At 43.3% G+C, this 17,170-nt stretch overlaps 1 protein-coding gene across 3 annotated transcripts; it reads left to right on the forward strand.

Moving 5' to 3' along the window:
- Nucleotides 1–1,163: 1,163 nt before the first annotated feature.
- Nucleotides 1,164–16,854, forward strand: xrcc4 (X-ray repair complementing defective repair in Chinese hamster cells 4). Of its 3 annotated transcripts, none has more exons than XM_029168762.3 (8): nt 1,164–1,326; nt 2,918–3,061; nt 3,236–3,426; nt 6,823–6,989; nt 8,221–8,352; nt 8,651–8,775; nt 10,127–10,268; nt 15,852–16,854. In XM_029168762.3, exons 2-8 carry the CDS (start codon nt 2,920–2,922, stop codon nt 15,949–15,951), a joined length of 999 nt encoding a protein of 332 aa, XP_029024595.1. In that variant the 5' UTR covers nt 1,164–1,326; nt 2,918–2,919; the 3' UTR covers nt 15,952–16,854. The 3 variants fall into 3 exon arrangements, with proteins under 3 accessions (XP_029024595.1, XP_029024597.1, XP_029024596.1); XM_029168764.3 differs by lacking the exon at nt 1,164–1,326 and adding an exon at nt 1,591–1,855; XM_029168763.3 differs by lacking the exon at nt 1,164–1,326 and adding an exon at nt 1,591–1,825.
- The last annotated feature ends 316 nt before the right edge of the window (nt 16,855–17,170 follow it).

Consider the following 17,170-nt stretch of genomic DNA (forward strand, 5'->3'; position numbering starts at 1 on the left):
TGTTTGTCCCAATTAGATCTCATCTTGAAGGTTCTCACTACCACCACCAATCCAGATTGTCCAGACCCCCTTAATGTATTACAAACACTTCAGCACCAACATCATCAACGAAGGCAACTACACCAATAAAACATTCAGTTCGGATTCGTGGTCCACTTTTTTATAAACAAGTCTGAATTTAGTGCATGTGATCATCTTTCAGGTCACTGAGAAAAGCTGCACAGGTTACTCTGTGAAGACTTGTGGGCCCCTGTGTGTTTAATAGACGTACTTTTATAGACGAGCAGCTTCTCTGAGTCATTACTCTTGGAAAGAGTGTCTGTTTGCAGAACTTAAATCACGGTCTTGCACTAATCTCTTCATTTCCCTCTTCACAACATGTGGCACACAGCTTGTTTCCTTTGCCTCTCGGACAAGGAATCCAAAGCAACACAGAGGGACACTGATGGGGAGGTTTCTTACTGTGTTTCTCTTTGATCAGAATTATTCCCTAAATTAATCTTCCTCACAATGTGGTACATTTGTCCAGCTGGCCCCTGTAGCCACATAGAGGATGTGAAAGTGAAGTATAAGTGGTTGATAGTTTACATTTTGTCAATGATGATAAGATTTAATCCAGCACTGGATGTGAGTTTTTGTGCCAAAGTAAGAACAAACAGAAGATATGGTCTGAAATAAGAATATTAATTTGACCACTTAACGTGGTTTGCTTGTTGTGTGCAAAACTGAAACATGAAACCCTTGAATAAAAACTACTACAATACTTTTGGTTGTGAAAAGCTGCCGTGATTAATCAGTTGAGAGATTTGCTCATCTGGAACCTGTTTAACAGCTTCACTTATCTGACCAGTACATATTTTTCTTCACAACAGTAAACCAAGTAGCTGCTCAATAGTTTCAGTCTGTTGGTCGAGCAAAACAAGACACAGAGGGAAAACATTTTTTTCAGCTGCGGTAAATTACAATCATTTAAAACAAAAGAAAGCAAAAGAAAATGGAAGCTGATTAATTATTTCAGATTAATCAGTGGAAATTGTCGATTTATTTTTGTCTGCGTTTTCTGTATGAGACCATTTTACTAACTTCATCTTAATGTTCAGTCTATCAAATGTCTTTGCCTTTTGGACTAGCATTAGTAAATAGTAAATAGTGGTACTGGTGCTAGTGCACCGTCCTTTATCAGCTGTACGGGAGCGTCGCCTGATGATGACGTCAACTCCAGGTCTTCCCGGCACTATTCAGTTGTTTTTAAAAGATCTAAAGATCGTATTTGCTACCTCGAACAACGTCTAGGACCGACACACACAGTCGCACACCACAGCTCAGGTAAGACAGACACGACCACGTTGGTTTTGGCGTGTAAACGACTCTTTGTGCGCCTCGTGTTTACAAACAAGGCGCTAGCTAATGTCAAGCTAGCTCTACTCAGGCTAAAGTTAACTACTGCGCGCGGACATGGCACAAGGTTTAGGCACTGACGTTCAAGTCGCCACACCTGAAAATGGGTCTTTAAAGTCAAATAGTTTGTATCGATGAATAGAATATGCGGAAAATCCTAGAAAAACACGAATCGACTGGGACAGAACTGCTTCTGCGCACGGGCGGAGCTACAGACCCGAACTACCGGGGGTCCCCACACCAAGTGGTGTGTTGGAGTATGCGCTCTTTCGTGGGCTCACCAGAGCCCGCATCTTAGCATGGTTGCATGGAGGCCAGGCCCAGTTTTTACAATGGATCTGTGTCGGTGGTGGAGAGAGTGACACATTTGGCTGCAAAGAACAGTGGTGAAGCTGCACAAACGTGTCTGGTTGTGTTCAGGCGGCAGGTTGGTGGTTGGTCATTAGCAGTGAGTGATGTGAGTTTCTCTGCTTTACTCTGTTAAGCCTGTTCTTAGGTCTAATAAGACAGTGTGACCCGGCTGTGATATTTTGGTTGCACAAAGCTTAAGTAGTTAATGAAAACTCGTACATCTGAGGTTTTCATGGGGCTTTTCTTAAGAATTTGTTAGATTGTTATTCCAGCTCAGTAGTCTTTTGGCTTAGTCAATAGTGTTTTATTTTAAAACAATGAAAAAGCATTTATTCCAAGTGCTTAAGCCTTAATACTTAATTATTGAATTCACAATAGATTGATTGCAATTACTATTTATAAAGCGGCCAGCTTTTATGTTTTTAGGGACAAATAAGATGACTGATAATGTTATTTTGCATTCTAACTTCATCTGTATCAGAAAAATAACTGAAAGTGAAATATGAAATGGATTTTGTGTCTTGTCTATTGAATAAAGTACCAGCTTTTTGAATGTTTTGTGCACACAATACTTAATACAGACAGTCTCATGTTCTGCACACACTCCACTAGTCTTGTTGGCAGCTCTGAAGCAGTTACTGACAGGCAGGCGTTGTGTTTTCTCATGTTGGGGCCTTTAGGTTTCCTGTTGCCAAGCCTTATGGGGTTTCTGTTGGTTTACAGTTCCATTTTCCCTCCAGACTGTCGTCGTGCTCTTATTCTGTCTTTATAACAATAACTCCCCCAACCACCCTCTTTGCATTTGATGCTGTACAGATCAGTTCTTGGCATGTCAGAGGAGCTGCTGTAAAATCAGAACAGTTAGTTCTTGTTTAACTGGATGCAGGTTGAAGACGTGGGTAGCGTAGGTGAAGCTCTGGCTGACACATGAGCAGTAGGCTTGACAGGTGCCAGGAAAAAGATGTAACTACAGGTGTGACCTCCACCGGGTCTGACATAGCAGTCAGGATGGCTGGTCCCAGGTCTATAAACGGTTTAAAACAAAGTTCTTTAACAAAGTCCACCATAAATGAGTGGAAATGTAAAAACATTAAAAAAATAAACAGTTTTTCAAGAAGATCCTTTAGATTCAATTGATTAGAGGGTATCTGGTGTTGGTTTTCTTCAGGGATGCCCTCATCAGTGCGTGAAATACAGATCTCTTCAGAGTTGGACTCCACGTACTTCCTCCGTGTGGACTGGAGGGGGCAGAGTTTGGGTTCAGGCTTCGAGATGCTGCTGACTGATGGACAGGATGCCTGGAGAGGTGAAGGTAGAAATTCCACACGGCATAAATCACGTGTAACATGTTACATGGAATCGGACATATTTTTACGTTTACCTGATACCTCATCTGTTTGACCATACATGTGTACGACATGGGTTCATCACAATCCACATATTGCAGTTGCTCTACGTGTTGCCTGCCTTTCATCTGTATGTCCAGTCAGTGAGGCAGCTGTAAGCCAGGAGGCAGAGGAGCTGGAGATGCAGAAGGAGAGGTACGTTCAGGACCTACAACAGGCGCTGACGGGGGCAGAGAGCTCCATCAGCTACGGCTTCACGCTGACGCCATCTCCACCACACAGCAGATCCACTGTTACATTGGAATACGAGAAAGTGCAAAAGGACATTTTGGTGAGACACCAAAACACATCAGCAGATTATCCTGGGCCAGGCCTATGCTACACACTGTGGCTTGTTGTGGGCTCTCTGTCCAATAAAAGCCATTCTGACCTTTGTCTTGCGGTCTTACTTATTGCTTAAGTTGGTAATAAATATATAAGATGTTCCCTACTTCTGCAGCAACATGAAATCTAAATTGTGAAGTTGACTGCTGAGGTTAAAGCTATCTTCAGCAGCAGCATCATCTTTCACACAACGTCAGTGTGGCGCATTTCTTTATCTTGGATGTTCAAAAGCTGCAGGAAAAAGTGCAGCCAGGATGTTTTTATTCTTAAACTGAACCAGCAAAATTACGAATACAGCGTGAAACCTGAGACTCACAACGTTGTTCAGAGACTCAGGTTGTGGCTTCAAGTGATGGTAGGAGTTACTCCACCACAGACGTACAGTAAATGAACTCTTCTACTACAATAATAGCTACAATTAATCATGTGTGAGAACAGACGGATCTTTCCCGTCTGGTTTTAATCTGGGAGTCTTCGGACACAATAGCTAGTTGTATTTGGTTGGATTTGATTTATGTGGTTTACATAATCTGGATCATCAGTTCACAAATCAAGTTAATCTTCAGAGCCGCGTTAGACTGTTCACACACCAGCACATTTAGTTCTAATAGATCTATCATGTAATAAATGTACCACAAATGTTTCATGTCTGGCTTTAAATCTTGTCACAGTGTAGTCAAGCTTCTTAAAGTCTGACTTTTGTTCTTCTTGTGACAGATGCCACAAGCACGTTGTGTATTTGCGAGACTTCTGGATAGCTGTAGGATCGATTTTCTTCCTCTCTGTTTTGATGTTAATGGACTCCAGAGGTTTATTCTAAAAGTATTGTTAATTTATTTTTATGTCTCAACGAGCTGTAAGCATGATCCTGTGGACTTCTAGTGTTTTAGTCCTTTTCTTGTTCATTGTTTGGGTTTTCGTGCCCCACAAACATTTCTACTTTTGTTCGTTTTTCCCTGCTTTGATCAGTCACTCGCTGCAGGAAGGCCCGCTGTAAATCTGCAGAAGCGTGTGGGTCTAAAGGTAGTGGCTGCATGGTTCAGTCCGTGCCAATGCTGTGATCTTCTGCGAGGCTGTGCTCATGTTTGATTCTACCAAACATTTTAGAAAGTCACCATGGAGGTTGCAAAATGGGACATTAACTGCATTTAGTGTCAGTCCTGTTTATGTGGGAAGATTTTATCAGCTGCAGAACTGATTAATAATATATTTTGGCGTTTGTACACTTCTGCCAACAATAGCTAGGAAACGGTACCAAACAAATAACTGCTACCAAAAAATAACATTTTCTGCTTGGATTTGATCTTGTGAGAACAGACATGAGGGAAGTTGGACAGCAGGACAATGTTTTGCAATTTCCTAAGTAATCTTTTCAGGGGTCAGGTTGATGAGACCGTACTCATTCAGGTTTTAGATACAAACCCTTTGTTACCATAGTTTCTAATGACACAGTGGGAAATTTTATGCATCTGTTGTGGCAATGGGGAAATTCCTTCTGTTTTAAGAGTGAGAGGAACAGTTATGCGTCATCAGATGGGTTCTCTTGCTCAACATAAAAACAACTAACACTAATTCATCTTTTGCTAAGTTGAAAGTGCTAATGAAAGGCTTCAGTTGAATACCTGCTCATTCCCCTCTAATCGCCGCTCCTGTCCCACAGCAGACACATGTGCAGATGTTACCTGAGGAGGTCGGCATACCAGGCGTGCGTGGGTGTGTGGTCATGCCTGTCCACGTGTGTAACACACACAAACATGTCAAATGCGGCTCCTGGTGAGAGCAGAGTGCCACATTAAGGGATGTGCTGTAGTTTGTAACATTTAATCATGATTCAATTTTTAGCCTCACCTGGATCCAGATGAACTGCTGGATCCTCGTTTACAAATTCAGCTCAGCGCACTCTCCTCCTGGGTGTACTCTGTTTGGAGTCAGGCTTATTATTTCCCATACACATCTGACTATGTTAATTACTTCACCATTCAGCCACTTTGGCATTAAATTTGGGATGGGTGGAGCTGCACACAGAGCCCTCTCAGATAATTAGTGTGAATCAGTGAGTCAGAAATGGCTTTTGAAACTGAAGCATCTCTATGACAACACAGGGAGCTTTTGCCCACATCAACAGCCTTTCGGCCAAGTCTGTTCAGCTAAAGCCACTGGTCTCTCAGACCAGACAACAACGTCAGGCTCTGACCAGTAACTTTAAAACCCACTACCCCAAAAAGAGCAGCGAGGTGACGGCCGAAGCACTTGCAGCAGGTACAACTGTAACAATTTAGAGCCTAATGCTGCCTGAGTGTGTATTACTGTAAATGCCGTTTGCCAGACGAGCAGGAGTAGTATTTCCATTTTAAGCAATGCTTCACTTATTGAGGTTGTTTACTTAACATTTCTGAGAGGTAGTGAAGTAATTGCTGGCGGATATTAGACACACAGTGTGGGAAAACATGGAGTCAGTGAGCAGGAGAGAGGATGAGGTAGAGAAGGAAGAGATGAAAACATCATATGCTTACACGCAGTACTCGCTTATGTCAGGTAATAACTAAACCACAATTTAGCAACTGTTAATTAAGGAATCTGTTTTCAGCAGTCTGACGTTTGTCTAATTACTATATAAAGAGTTCTGTGTGAGACATTGATAGAAATCCTGGCTCTAAGGACCTTCATGTATCGTTGGAGCACTGTTGGTTATTTTATGCAGAGCTGTGAATTGTACAGTGTATTCAACATTTATGCTTCTTGGAGTAAACTTGTCCATACTTAATAGTCAGGGTTCCTGTTGCAATACGCCAGCTTTTACTCCAGCCTGTTAAGCACAAACAGACCAGCAGGGTTTTAATGTAGGCATTGCGTGGTGAGATAGGTCACTGGTGGTGGTCACACTGCTGACTCTTATCTGTGTGGAGCACGTTTGAGAAGAACCCTAGTTTCCTAAAGGTCAACGAACTTGGATGTGCACGCGTGTGCATGTGCACCCAGGTCAAAAACCTGACGCCTGATGTGTCGGTTGCATGTAGTAGCAGTAAGAGTAGGTCCAGATACACTAAACATCATCAGCACCGCAGACAGCAGGGGATAGTTCATGTTATGTCAGAGCTTGATCATTTTCAGCAATAATTATAGACTTATTAATTCAACGCTAGTTATTCAGAGTTTTGATTTTAAGTCAGACACGCGTGATGACGTCATTTGCTTTGCCTAAAATCTGGGTCAGTGACTAAAGGTGCCATGTTTTGTGTTATTTAATGCACTTTCCTTTCGTCCATCTTTTGAGTCCATCATCTTGTGATACTTCTTAAATGATGAGCTCTATTGGTTTTTTCCTCGTGCTTCTCTTTTCCAGTTCAGTTTGGGCTCCGTTTTGCTGGAGGCCATCCCAGAGCCGGCGGAGGCAGTGAGGAGTTTACTGATTCACAGCCTCCAGAGGGGAAATGCACTGGAGCACCATAACCAGAGACTGGAGGAGGAGAACCAGAGACTTAGACGAGAGCAGCAGCGTATCACAACAGAGTAAACTTACAGAAAACACATTACACAGCATCCAAGGTGCTCAAAACAAAAAACAGACGGAGTTAGGGGATGGTTTCCACATCGGGAGTATCTACTGGCTGTTTACACTGATGTAAATCATATTTATGACAGTTACTGGGAGTTTAAAGCTGATATTTCAGCTTACATTTGCGCCTGCAGCAAAAGATTAAATTCAGGAAGTCCTCTATTGTAAAATAGATGACCAGAGGCTCTTGCCCAACAACAAGATGAAACTTATAATTTTCTGGCTTCTCCATTTATGAATCACCACTTGAGTCTGAGTTATTGCCCAACTGCTAATACACTGAGTTATAATCCAACGCATTTTGAATGACCTCCCCATGTTTGCCAATTTAAAGGTTATTCATTCATCACGTGTCTTCTTTGAAAATGAAACTGCGATAGACTTTCAGGGCAGTCTTTTATTTCCCTCTGGATCTTAGTTAATCAAACATTTCTGCTTATGAATTTCCTCATGAACCCATAAGTGTTTTTCTTTGTTTTTGTATAAATAGGACTGAAGTCAAGTCAAGATCAGGTTACATCAAACAGATTCTATCCTCTGTTCACGAATGGATCAGTGAAGGCTGAATGTGTCACTGTGTTCAAATAAACTACACTGAGTGTGTGCTAATTGATATGCTACAATACGTTTTGGACAACAGACAATAGAGCACAGAGGAATCTGATCTGTCAGGCTTGACTCTAACACAATATGTGTTAAAAGAATATGTCCACTGTTGGTTTGGCTCTGGACATGGGCTATCACAATGATCAAACCTCTAAGACCACCACATGTAAACCTGGAAACAATAAGAATGCTTAAGAGTTTATGGACACAAGACATTTTAGGATATAAAGTGCAGCAGTTTGTAAGATCATGACCACAGAGACATGGTCAATGATCCAGCTGTGCAGTAAACAGATCCATTATGCTGAGGCAGCTCCTCTTTACTTAGAACAACAATTTGGCATCTGACTGTTTCACTTAGTTGTGTTGCCACAATTCAAATCTCTTTAGTTGGCAATCTACATTCATTAACGTCCGGAACTGAGTCATGGCTTCTAGACATCTCAGATAATCTCCTTATCCTAAGGGGCTGTTGCTTTACTAGAGATAAACATAAGACGCAAGAGTGTTAATGGTGAATGCGAACACGCTGACCAGTTGATGTGCTGACGTTTGGAAACATGTTTCTGTATTTTTAAGACTGAAGCGTTATGCTGGTGGTAAAGAAGCCCTGGAGGCAGAGCTGTACTCTCGGTTTGTCCTGGTCCTGAACGAGAAGAAGGCCAAAATTCGCAGTCTGCAGGAGGCTGTCACACGTCTCCAGGAAGCGAGGTATGCCGTTCCTTCTAACTAGATGCTACAGTCCCACCGCTTAACCAACAAAGCCTTAGAGAGTTTGAACCATTCTCATCTTTAACTCTGTGGGACAACTTTGTAGTTTCCTCAACCAAATGTAATTGAGATGTTCTGCATTACTTTCATTGTAGTGAATCCAGAAAATAAAGTTGCTCAACACATTTCTCAACAGGCTTTGACGTCTTGTGCTGCAATTATGTGATCCCAGAGTCACGCATTTAAAATTGGGCAACTTTGTAATTTATAATTTTTGTGGCGATTTTGACATTGCTAGTTCTGAAAGACCGAAAAAGGAGGATTCGGTGAAACCACAGTCAGATCAGGGGGAGCGAGATGCTGAGGAGGATGACTATGGAGGAAGCACGGACGAGGAGCCGGAGGGGGCGCCGTCAACTCTGGGTACGCTCTCTACTCCTGCAGCACCGTGGAAGACTTCATATCAGACGCCAGTTCTTGGTGTTCAATCAACATTAATCTCATCTCTCAAGTAAAACAACCGTAAACCGGCAATTAATCAATTTGGGATGAGATCAGAACCTTATTGTAAGCTGATAATACTTATAATACTTACTTATTAAAGACATGCATTAAACAGAGTGATTGTAGGATTAACTAAGTGACTCAGTATTTAATCTGCTTAGGTAGCAATACTCTCAAATGTAGCTGTGGACTAGACCTGCACAGCGGCAGCGCTCGTTCTTCGTTACAGATCCGCTTCAGCCTAGACTAATTCTGCCTGAGCGTTGACTGGGCCTCTCCACAAGATGGATGTGGTCCAAAGCAACCAACACGTCATGTATTTTTCTTTAACGTCTATGGAAAACACCTGATGGAGGTGTGGCTGCTTCCAAGTCAGTGACATCAGAATAGTAACAGACAGTAAGACAGTTAATAGGAAAGTTTTTTTTTTTCACAATTTGAACATGAATCTGATATTTTGGGGAGCTGTTGTCATGGGAGCTGAGTGTGTTACACATGCCCAGAAACTAACCATGACTTCACTGGGGAATTATGTAGTGCAGTGTAGTGGGCCTCAAAAACACCTTTTAGAATACAAGAACCTTCTGACGTTGACAGTACACTTCATCAGACTCCCAGAGGCCTGGATGTGATTAGTCGGAGCTGAGCTGTGTGGACCGTACAGTAGGTGTAGGTTACAGTTTGGATGGATTTGAGCAGAATCAAACCGGTCGATCACAGAACTGAACAGGGCTGCGAGGGTTTTCTGGGGACTTTTTTCTTTTTGGCCCTCCCCTCAGCCGTTAATGTTTATGTCTGAGTTTTCCATTTCCTCAGAAGTGAAATCGGCCACAGCCAGGTTGGGTTGATTTGATCCATTTAAGGCTATTTGGGCGACGTAGGTGTCCCCGTTTCCTGGGCTTTCCCCTCCGTCTGATCGGGAGAGGATCACAGGGCCTGTGTTGTTTCTGTTGCTACGACAGGGATGCAGGCTGCTGTGAGTTTAGCCAGCAGACGCTGGACAAAAGGGAAAGGGACGTGGCCACAATGAGGAAGTTTAAGGTTTTGTTTGTGTGTTTGGTGTCTGCTTTTAGCGTTACTGCGGGTGAATTCAGTAAAACAATCCATTGTTGACCCGAAATGGTTCCTGAAATAATTTGTCATGAGAGCCACACACTTTAAATAAAGCTAAAAGTGGGCTCAGGATGGGCACAATAGAATTTCCTGCTGTAGAGTTACGAGTGTTCCCCTTAGAGATGTCAGACTTCATGTAAAACCCTGTTCTCCTCAGAGACCACCACCCCGAGCTCCCTGGATGACAGCCTGAAGGACCTCACAGACGTGGCCCCCTGTCGCAAGCGGCGCTTTCGTCACCTCGGCGCCCCCGACCCCGCCATCAAACGGCCAAACCCACCGACCTCCCAGAGAAAGAGGTACAACCGAGTATAACCAAAACACGCCACGCCATTCGTTTGTTTGCACAACGTGTGAAAAGCAGCTCCTCCTTCATCACAGTTTCCTGCTTTGTGCCGTCACTTAATTGTCTCGGGGGAGTTTACAGGCCTTGTGCTGAAGCCAGTAAACTGCTTGTGCTCTTATCCTTTTATGTGTTAATGCAGCCAGGCAGTCGCACCTCCAACCTAAAATAGCACAGACACAGTCCTCTGAAATGGCTTTTTTCCATGCACCTCCCTTTTGTTTTACTGCAGAACAAAAATCAGGAGAAGATCGTATCTGTCTGGAAATCCTTGTGTATTTTGTCATTTGTTCTTTGGAGGTTCTTCTTTTTTGTGTCCCATTCGCTTTGTCTTCACCTTCTCCCACTTGTGTCTTCACGCCCCCTGTTTCCACCTTCAGTGGGGAAAGCAAACATCATAAAGCCCCCTCTTTACGTCAGGTCATTTAGTGGCCCTCTAAGCGTTTATCATCGTTGGAGGCTGATAACCTCACCAGGTGTGGTGTCATTCTCTCATCCAACTGCATCTCTGGTCCTTGGTTTATAGCTATAATAGTGCTTTAGAATAATTCATTGATGGAACTCGCACTTGTTGGTACGGAACCGACCCATTGTTCTGTCAAACAGTGATGGAAAAGGTGCAGCTGGAAACGTTCTAGCGTGCGCTTGGCAGGAAGTTTGGATGTAGGACTCAGAATTAGTTGCACTGGATCAGCTTTAAGACGGGCTGAACTGCAGTTTAACAGTCGAACGTCTGCTGTGGCTGCCCTCAAATATTGTTTTATTTTTACCGCTGTGGCTAAAACTTTAGACTTGGAAATCGTTTATTAAAACTAAGCCAACCAATTGTGCTTACATCTCATTCTGCGATGGAATGGATCCATATTTGCTCAATTTGTTTCACAAGTTACGACCTAAAATGACTAAACATGTCGCCACACACAGGAATGGAAGGTAATGTGGGGCTGAACCAAACCCCAAAAAGATTCCCGTAACCCCTTCATCCAGCGGTTTCCACTCGTGTCCAGTGATGAAGCCCATCTGCGCACCTTCAGGGCGTTATCACATTTACAGCATTCCTCTGAGCAGGAATATCAGATTCAGCTCTCGAAGTTTATTGGCAATAAAAGTCCAGGGTTGTCCTGCGGCTTTATGGTTCCTGCCACTGGGCTTCAGCTGCTTCACGATTGTGTCTTTTCTGCTTGACCACACATACACACACTGCCCTTGGCTTTAGGCAGGCCAGCTGGTTTAGGAGACTACCGGTGGAGTTGGCCTCAGGGGAAGAGACCTTTCCACTCTGGTCTTTGTGAAAATGCGGCTCCACTAATGAGTGCTCCTGTAGCTAATGTGCGCTTCTCTACTGTCATTTCTTCTCTTTCTTCTGAATTTATAGATCTCAGTCATCTTAACCTTTGACCTCAGAACATCAAATATAATCTGTTCATCTTTGAAGACATTGACTCAAAGTATTCCTGAGAATGTCATCAAAATTATTAGTGGTTATGTCAAATATAAGCTTGCCGCACTGCCACTCTGCTGTTCAGTCTCATACCCGACTGCCCTGGTGGGCAGCTTGGCTTCCAGTATCTTGCCCAAGAACACTTCGACATATCCCCCTACAATTGTTAAACAAATGCTTTACTCTTGAGCCACAACTCAGTGAGAAAATGTGTTTTTCGTAGTTCGGTTAACCACACGTTTAGATCCTGGACATTGCTGAATGCCACTGCTTTGTGGTCTGAACACAGGGCAGCAGTGGGATTTCTAGGGGGGGTCCTGGACTTGCAGTAATAGCCAAAGTCAGTCACTGATCCCAAAGAAACGCTTATGGAACCTTCTTAATTTCTCCTTTCTGTTGTGTCTCCCTGTGTCTGGAGTCAGACTGAAAACCACGATACAGCTGCGAAGCCCTTCAACACCACATCCAGAACCTCGCAAGACTGTTGCTCTTGTGCTCATGTCTCCCATTAGTTTCTTTTTGGATCCGGCCAGTTTGAGCGTGCTCCAAGGCAACATCTCAGTCTGACGCTGTTTCTGTCTCCATCCAACAGAGGATGAATATATTGTGTCCAAGCTCCTCCGAGCGCCAGCAACTGTAAACTGTGCCTTATGCAGATGGCCGTAAAGTGGTGCCATCCATCCCCTGCTGCTGTCACTTGGTAGCGGTGCCCATTGCCGATGCTTATTATGAGCCTTGACTGCTACAACAAGAAGCAGCAGTGAGCTGAGGAGCAGCTGTGGTTGGCTGCGTGCTGGATGGCTGCAGAAGCTGCTCCCCCTCTGAGCTGGCAAAGAGCGGCTGCAGAAGAAGGGCCTTTGTCTGAGAGGTGGCTGTTAACGCGGGGGGTTCGGGGCTGCTGGCACAGCTACACTCAGCTATTGTTGTTTCAGTCGCCATCACTGCTCAACCCGTTTACCTCTTGTTTGGTCTCTCCTCACTCTGTCTTTTAGTTGACCTGCACAACAGGTAAAAGAACCTATAGGGAGCTACAGCGCATGAAGGTCACATGAGCAGAACATGAGATGAATGGACCAGTACACAAATGAGTCTGTTAACGCTAAAGTCTAGTAACACGTCTTTTGTCTGGATCTCTCATTCACTGGTCCTCTGCAGAGTGCTGTAATGTACGGTAGGACTGAAAGATTGACAATTTGTATCATTTTAAATGTGTGACTTCAGTGTTTACCAAATCTCACATCATCCCACAGGTTTAGCCAACAACGTTGTAAAAGAAGGTTTTTTTGTCTCTCCCCTTATTTTTAACCATTGTTCTCAAGGCTTCTGAGCCGACATGTCCAGAATATTGTAACAGTCAAATTTTATATTGCTGCCATCATGATGAATGATTTGTGTTTCTAAGAAACACATCTTGTTTTTTTGTTCCTTTTGTTTTGGACCATTTCTCTATGGCTCATACCCATGAGGCTTTGCAGCAGCCAGTCAAAGGTGCCGCAAATTTATAACTGAATTCATCCAAACTGACTGCAGCTGTCAGGTTAAACAAATTTAGGCCCCAAATCAGTTTTCTCATTTGGGGCCACTGTTATTTTTAGCTTAGAGTCGCAATTGCTGCCAATTCACAGAATAAAACATCAACATGGGACTGGATTAAATCTCTCCATAAAGGTTCACAGACCTTCATCAGCAGTTTTTTTTAAACAGCTGGCCAGTCTTGTTGGCCTTTTCTGATTTTCTGACTCAACCAAGGGAGACGTTGGGTCAACGGGGTCGGTGATAACACTGACAAACACTCAGGGAGGATGGAACCCGTACTTTGAAGGTTCACCTTTAGATGAGCTCCCACAGTGTTTTTTGGATGAGACTCTTCAAGCTACTGGTCTTTTTGCTAAACTGTGCTAACATTAGACCTTTAAATTCATCCTCTTATCTCATTCTGATACGAGGATCTTATTTCCCCAGCCATCTACAACTGGAACATTCTGGGGATTTTAATTCTGTTAAACCTCTTGTTGTTCATTTCTCTTTCACATCCATGTTTGTAAGATGAAAACGTATGTGCGCTGAAAAGACTGTTCCCATGAAAAGACACTAAATGAAACCTTCAGTGAAACCGTCTCCAAGGACCGGTTCTGTAAACCATCAAACATTGCTCCTAGCCATCACACATAATCACTACAAGACATGAGTCTGTGTGTGTTTGTATTTTGCATCACCACACAGTTTTGCAGGCCTGAGAGGCTCTTTTGTCACAGCGAAATGGGTCACAGGTAACTTAAGCTTCAAAACAAAAAGCACAAGGTGAAGCTTTTGCAATAGTCTAAACATGGTTAAATGCAGTTAAAGCATTTCTGTAGCTCTGAGTTTGGACGGTGAGCTGAAACTTTAAGTGATGGACGTTTGCCGTTTGAAGTTTCAGTTTAGACAAAACGATCCCCCCTGCAGCTCTGTTTAGTTTCTCCAAACCGGTGCATGTTGCAGATGCTGGAGCGTTGGTACGTGAGCACACCAGCTCTCGGTGGGGGCTCCCGTGTGTCCGCCGCTCGGGCTCGGCCTCCCCTCTCAAGGCTGAAAGGACCCTCTGCCATGTGTCCAAGTCTCCGGTGGTCCGTCGTGGCAGCAGCGTGGAACTGCTCTCCACTGAACACGTCTCTTGTTTCCTCTTAACGGGTTCCAGAAGTTCAGCAGTGTTTGTCATACAGTTGGTAATGATTTACACACGGGCTCCAGACCTCTACTTTCTCACACCAGTCTTCCCGTTCCTATTAGCCGATCACCGTTATAATGGGGCTTTATCTTTATCGTTTTTTGAAAAGCAGCTACTGACACGATGCTTCTTCTACAGTGTCGTCTGGGTTGTAATCAGTCATTCACACATGCAGTAAGCTGGAAGTGATGCACAGTAGTCGAGCTGTGATGTTTGTTTCCATTGGATAGATCTGAGTGTTCTGAATGTTCTGTCTACCAACACTGAGGAAGCAAGTTGTGGACTCAAAAGAAGCTAAAAACCTCAATAGAGCCAATAGAGTTTGGTTTCATGGGGTCTTTTTACATATATGTAGTCTTGTTGTATCTGGTCTTAATTGCAAGTTTATTACTGTGTGGATGTTGTAAAATCCATGATCCATGATAACACTGTGAAAAGAGCTGAATTAATGGATGCCTCAGCACAGTGTTGCAGTGTAGTGAGCAGATCACAAACACATCAGAACATGTGAAGTAGCTTGTCTTGTCCAGCAGACTGAACTAAATAATCCGAGGCAACAGTGGGGCACGGACAGAATTATAAAAAGGAAATGTGGGTCGTTGGGCCGGTTTTGGTTTTCAGGGCTCTGACAGAGATGCAGATACACTACGATTCTACACGAGAACCTAAGACTGTGCCGGCTGCCAACCGTGGATATATTTGATTATGTGTTGGCCTGAATTCGTTTGAAGTAGATGGTTTTGATCAAGTGACGGCTGGACTTGTTGCTGGGGGACATGAGGTTCGTCTGTGGGTCTTATGGGCGGCATGTGGCCGTGTGCGCCGCGACGACTGACTGGTATAAGGAAGGCACCTTTTACTTATGCTTCACTGAAGAGTTACTGTAAGAATGGAGTTTTACATACGTGCGACCGCCAACAAGCTTATGCGAGGCCTTGACTTTTACAGCAGTGGGCTGTAACGTCGGTTTTTCTGCTTCCCACTGTGCATCCTTGATCCCTCTTTCATCCCCTTTTCTAGCTCTTAAACAGCATGCGATGGGGCGTTGGGGTTAAAACAGAATACACAGAAGCTGTGAAGCTGAGGCTGGTAACAAATGCGATGCTCTGCATTAACATATGCTATTTTTAATTTCATCAAGTGTTTGACATTGTCTGCCTAAAGTGGGGGAGCTGCCTCTCCACCATTACAAGCACACACGATTGCATAGGTCTCAACCCACAGGTATAAAAGTCGCCCATGTGTTTCCAGTCTTGCTCCTTATGGGCCACATGATACACTTCCTGTCTTAAGAGGAAAACTCTCCTGTAAACCAGCCTCATTAGCCTGCTGACCTGTTCCCCTCTCTCTTCGTGTGACTGGTGTTTGTGTGTGTTTGTGTGTGCGTGCAGCGGCATCCCTGCAGGATCCAGTAAGCAGCAGACGCCCCAGCGCTCCGCAGATGCTGCGGCAGCAAGTTCGGCAGCAGAGGACCTGTTTGAGGACTTTTGACCCTTCACTTCCCGGACGACCCTGTAGAGAAACAAACCTGATTGCAGCACTGGTGTGAAATTCTTATACTGGGTGAATGAACCTTTTGAGTGTAGTATAGTTAAGTAACTGTAATGTTTGCGCAGACGTACAGCTGGGCGACAAATTTTATGAAAAACTGAACACTTTTTCACACATGCTCATGGGCAAATTTGCCCAAATCTGTTCCCACAGTCTCTGTTTATGAAATGTTCAGTCAAGAAAAAAAAACTTTTAGCTGACACATCCTACTACGTCTGTCTTCTGTGTTTGCGTCGTCAGCTTTAACTGAAAAGATGACTATCCCATCTTCATCAACAATTTTCAGCTCTGACGAGAAAAAAGAGCTTTGATCCAACCACTTAACATGCCTGTGGACACAGTTTTGTCTTCTCACTTTTCTGAACTAAACTGCATCTGATTATCTTGTGGGGTGTATTTGTTTGTTTTGTACCAGGAAAAATGTTGATTCAGTTTTTCTGACGCTTTCGTTCTTATTGTGTTGTCAGAGACGTTTCCCATATGCTTTGAGGAACACCTGATTCCCTTGTAACACTCATTAGATGCTCAGCAAAATGAGCTGGGCTGCAGGATGTAGCTTTTCAATCAAATGATCACCAGGAAGTACAAAGTGCTGAGCTCTCATTACAAACAGGAGATCATGATGTTGTCCTTATTACTCACAAGCAGTTGTCTTTTTGAATGTACATGTTTCATTGAATTAAAAAGAAGCACATTTTTTAAAATATTTATTAGCGAGTTGTACTGAAGAATTTGCAGTTTTTATACATTTACTTAGTTATTCACCTATAGTTGTGCAGAATCATAGTATATTTTAAATATAAAAAAACATTTGACGTCTACCAATAAATGATGTAAACATAACTGAATATTTTGTCATAATTTATGTTTTGCACTAAACAGGTTGACCACAAAACCCAGTGAGATGAGATTTTTATTATTTTTTTAAATGAGTTCTGTGAATACAATCTTAATGAACAAATAAAAAAAATCCCGTTTGCTTCAAAATTATGGACGGACGTACATTTATGTTTTACCAGTTTGAGAACTTAAGCAGCTTTTTCTGCTGACATTACAAATTCATTCGAGGCCGGATTAAAGTCACGCTGTGGATGCTCAGACCGTGTCAGTCTCGTGCTCCAGATGAGTCGTGTGTCGTGTGTGATATTGAACCGGTGCA

Source organism: Betta splendens, chromosome 12, assembly GCF_900634795.4.
Source record: "Betta splendens chromosome 12, fBetSpl5.4, whole genome shotgun sequence".
Taxonomy (NCBI): Eukaryota; Metazoa; Chordata; class Actinopteri; order Anabantiformes; family Osphronemidae; genus Betta; species Betta splendens.

Excerpts from the sequence above, each read along its gene's own strand:
- xrcc4 (XM_029168762.3), top strand. The coding sequence starts at position 2,920 with ATGCCCTCATCAGTGCGTGAAATACAGATCTCTTCAGAGTTGGACTCC. Across the intron at positions 3,427-6,822 it reads AAGTGCAAAAGGACATTTTG|TTCAGTTTGGGCTCCGTTTT; the intron begins GTGAGACACCAA and ends TCTCTTTTCCAG. Across the intron at positions 8,776-10,126 it reads GGGGGCGCCGTCAACTCTGG|AGACCACCACCCCGAGCTCC; the intron begins GTACGCTCTCTA and ends TGTTCTCCTCAG.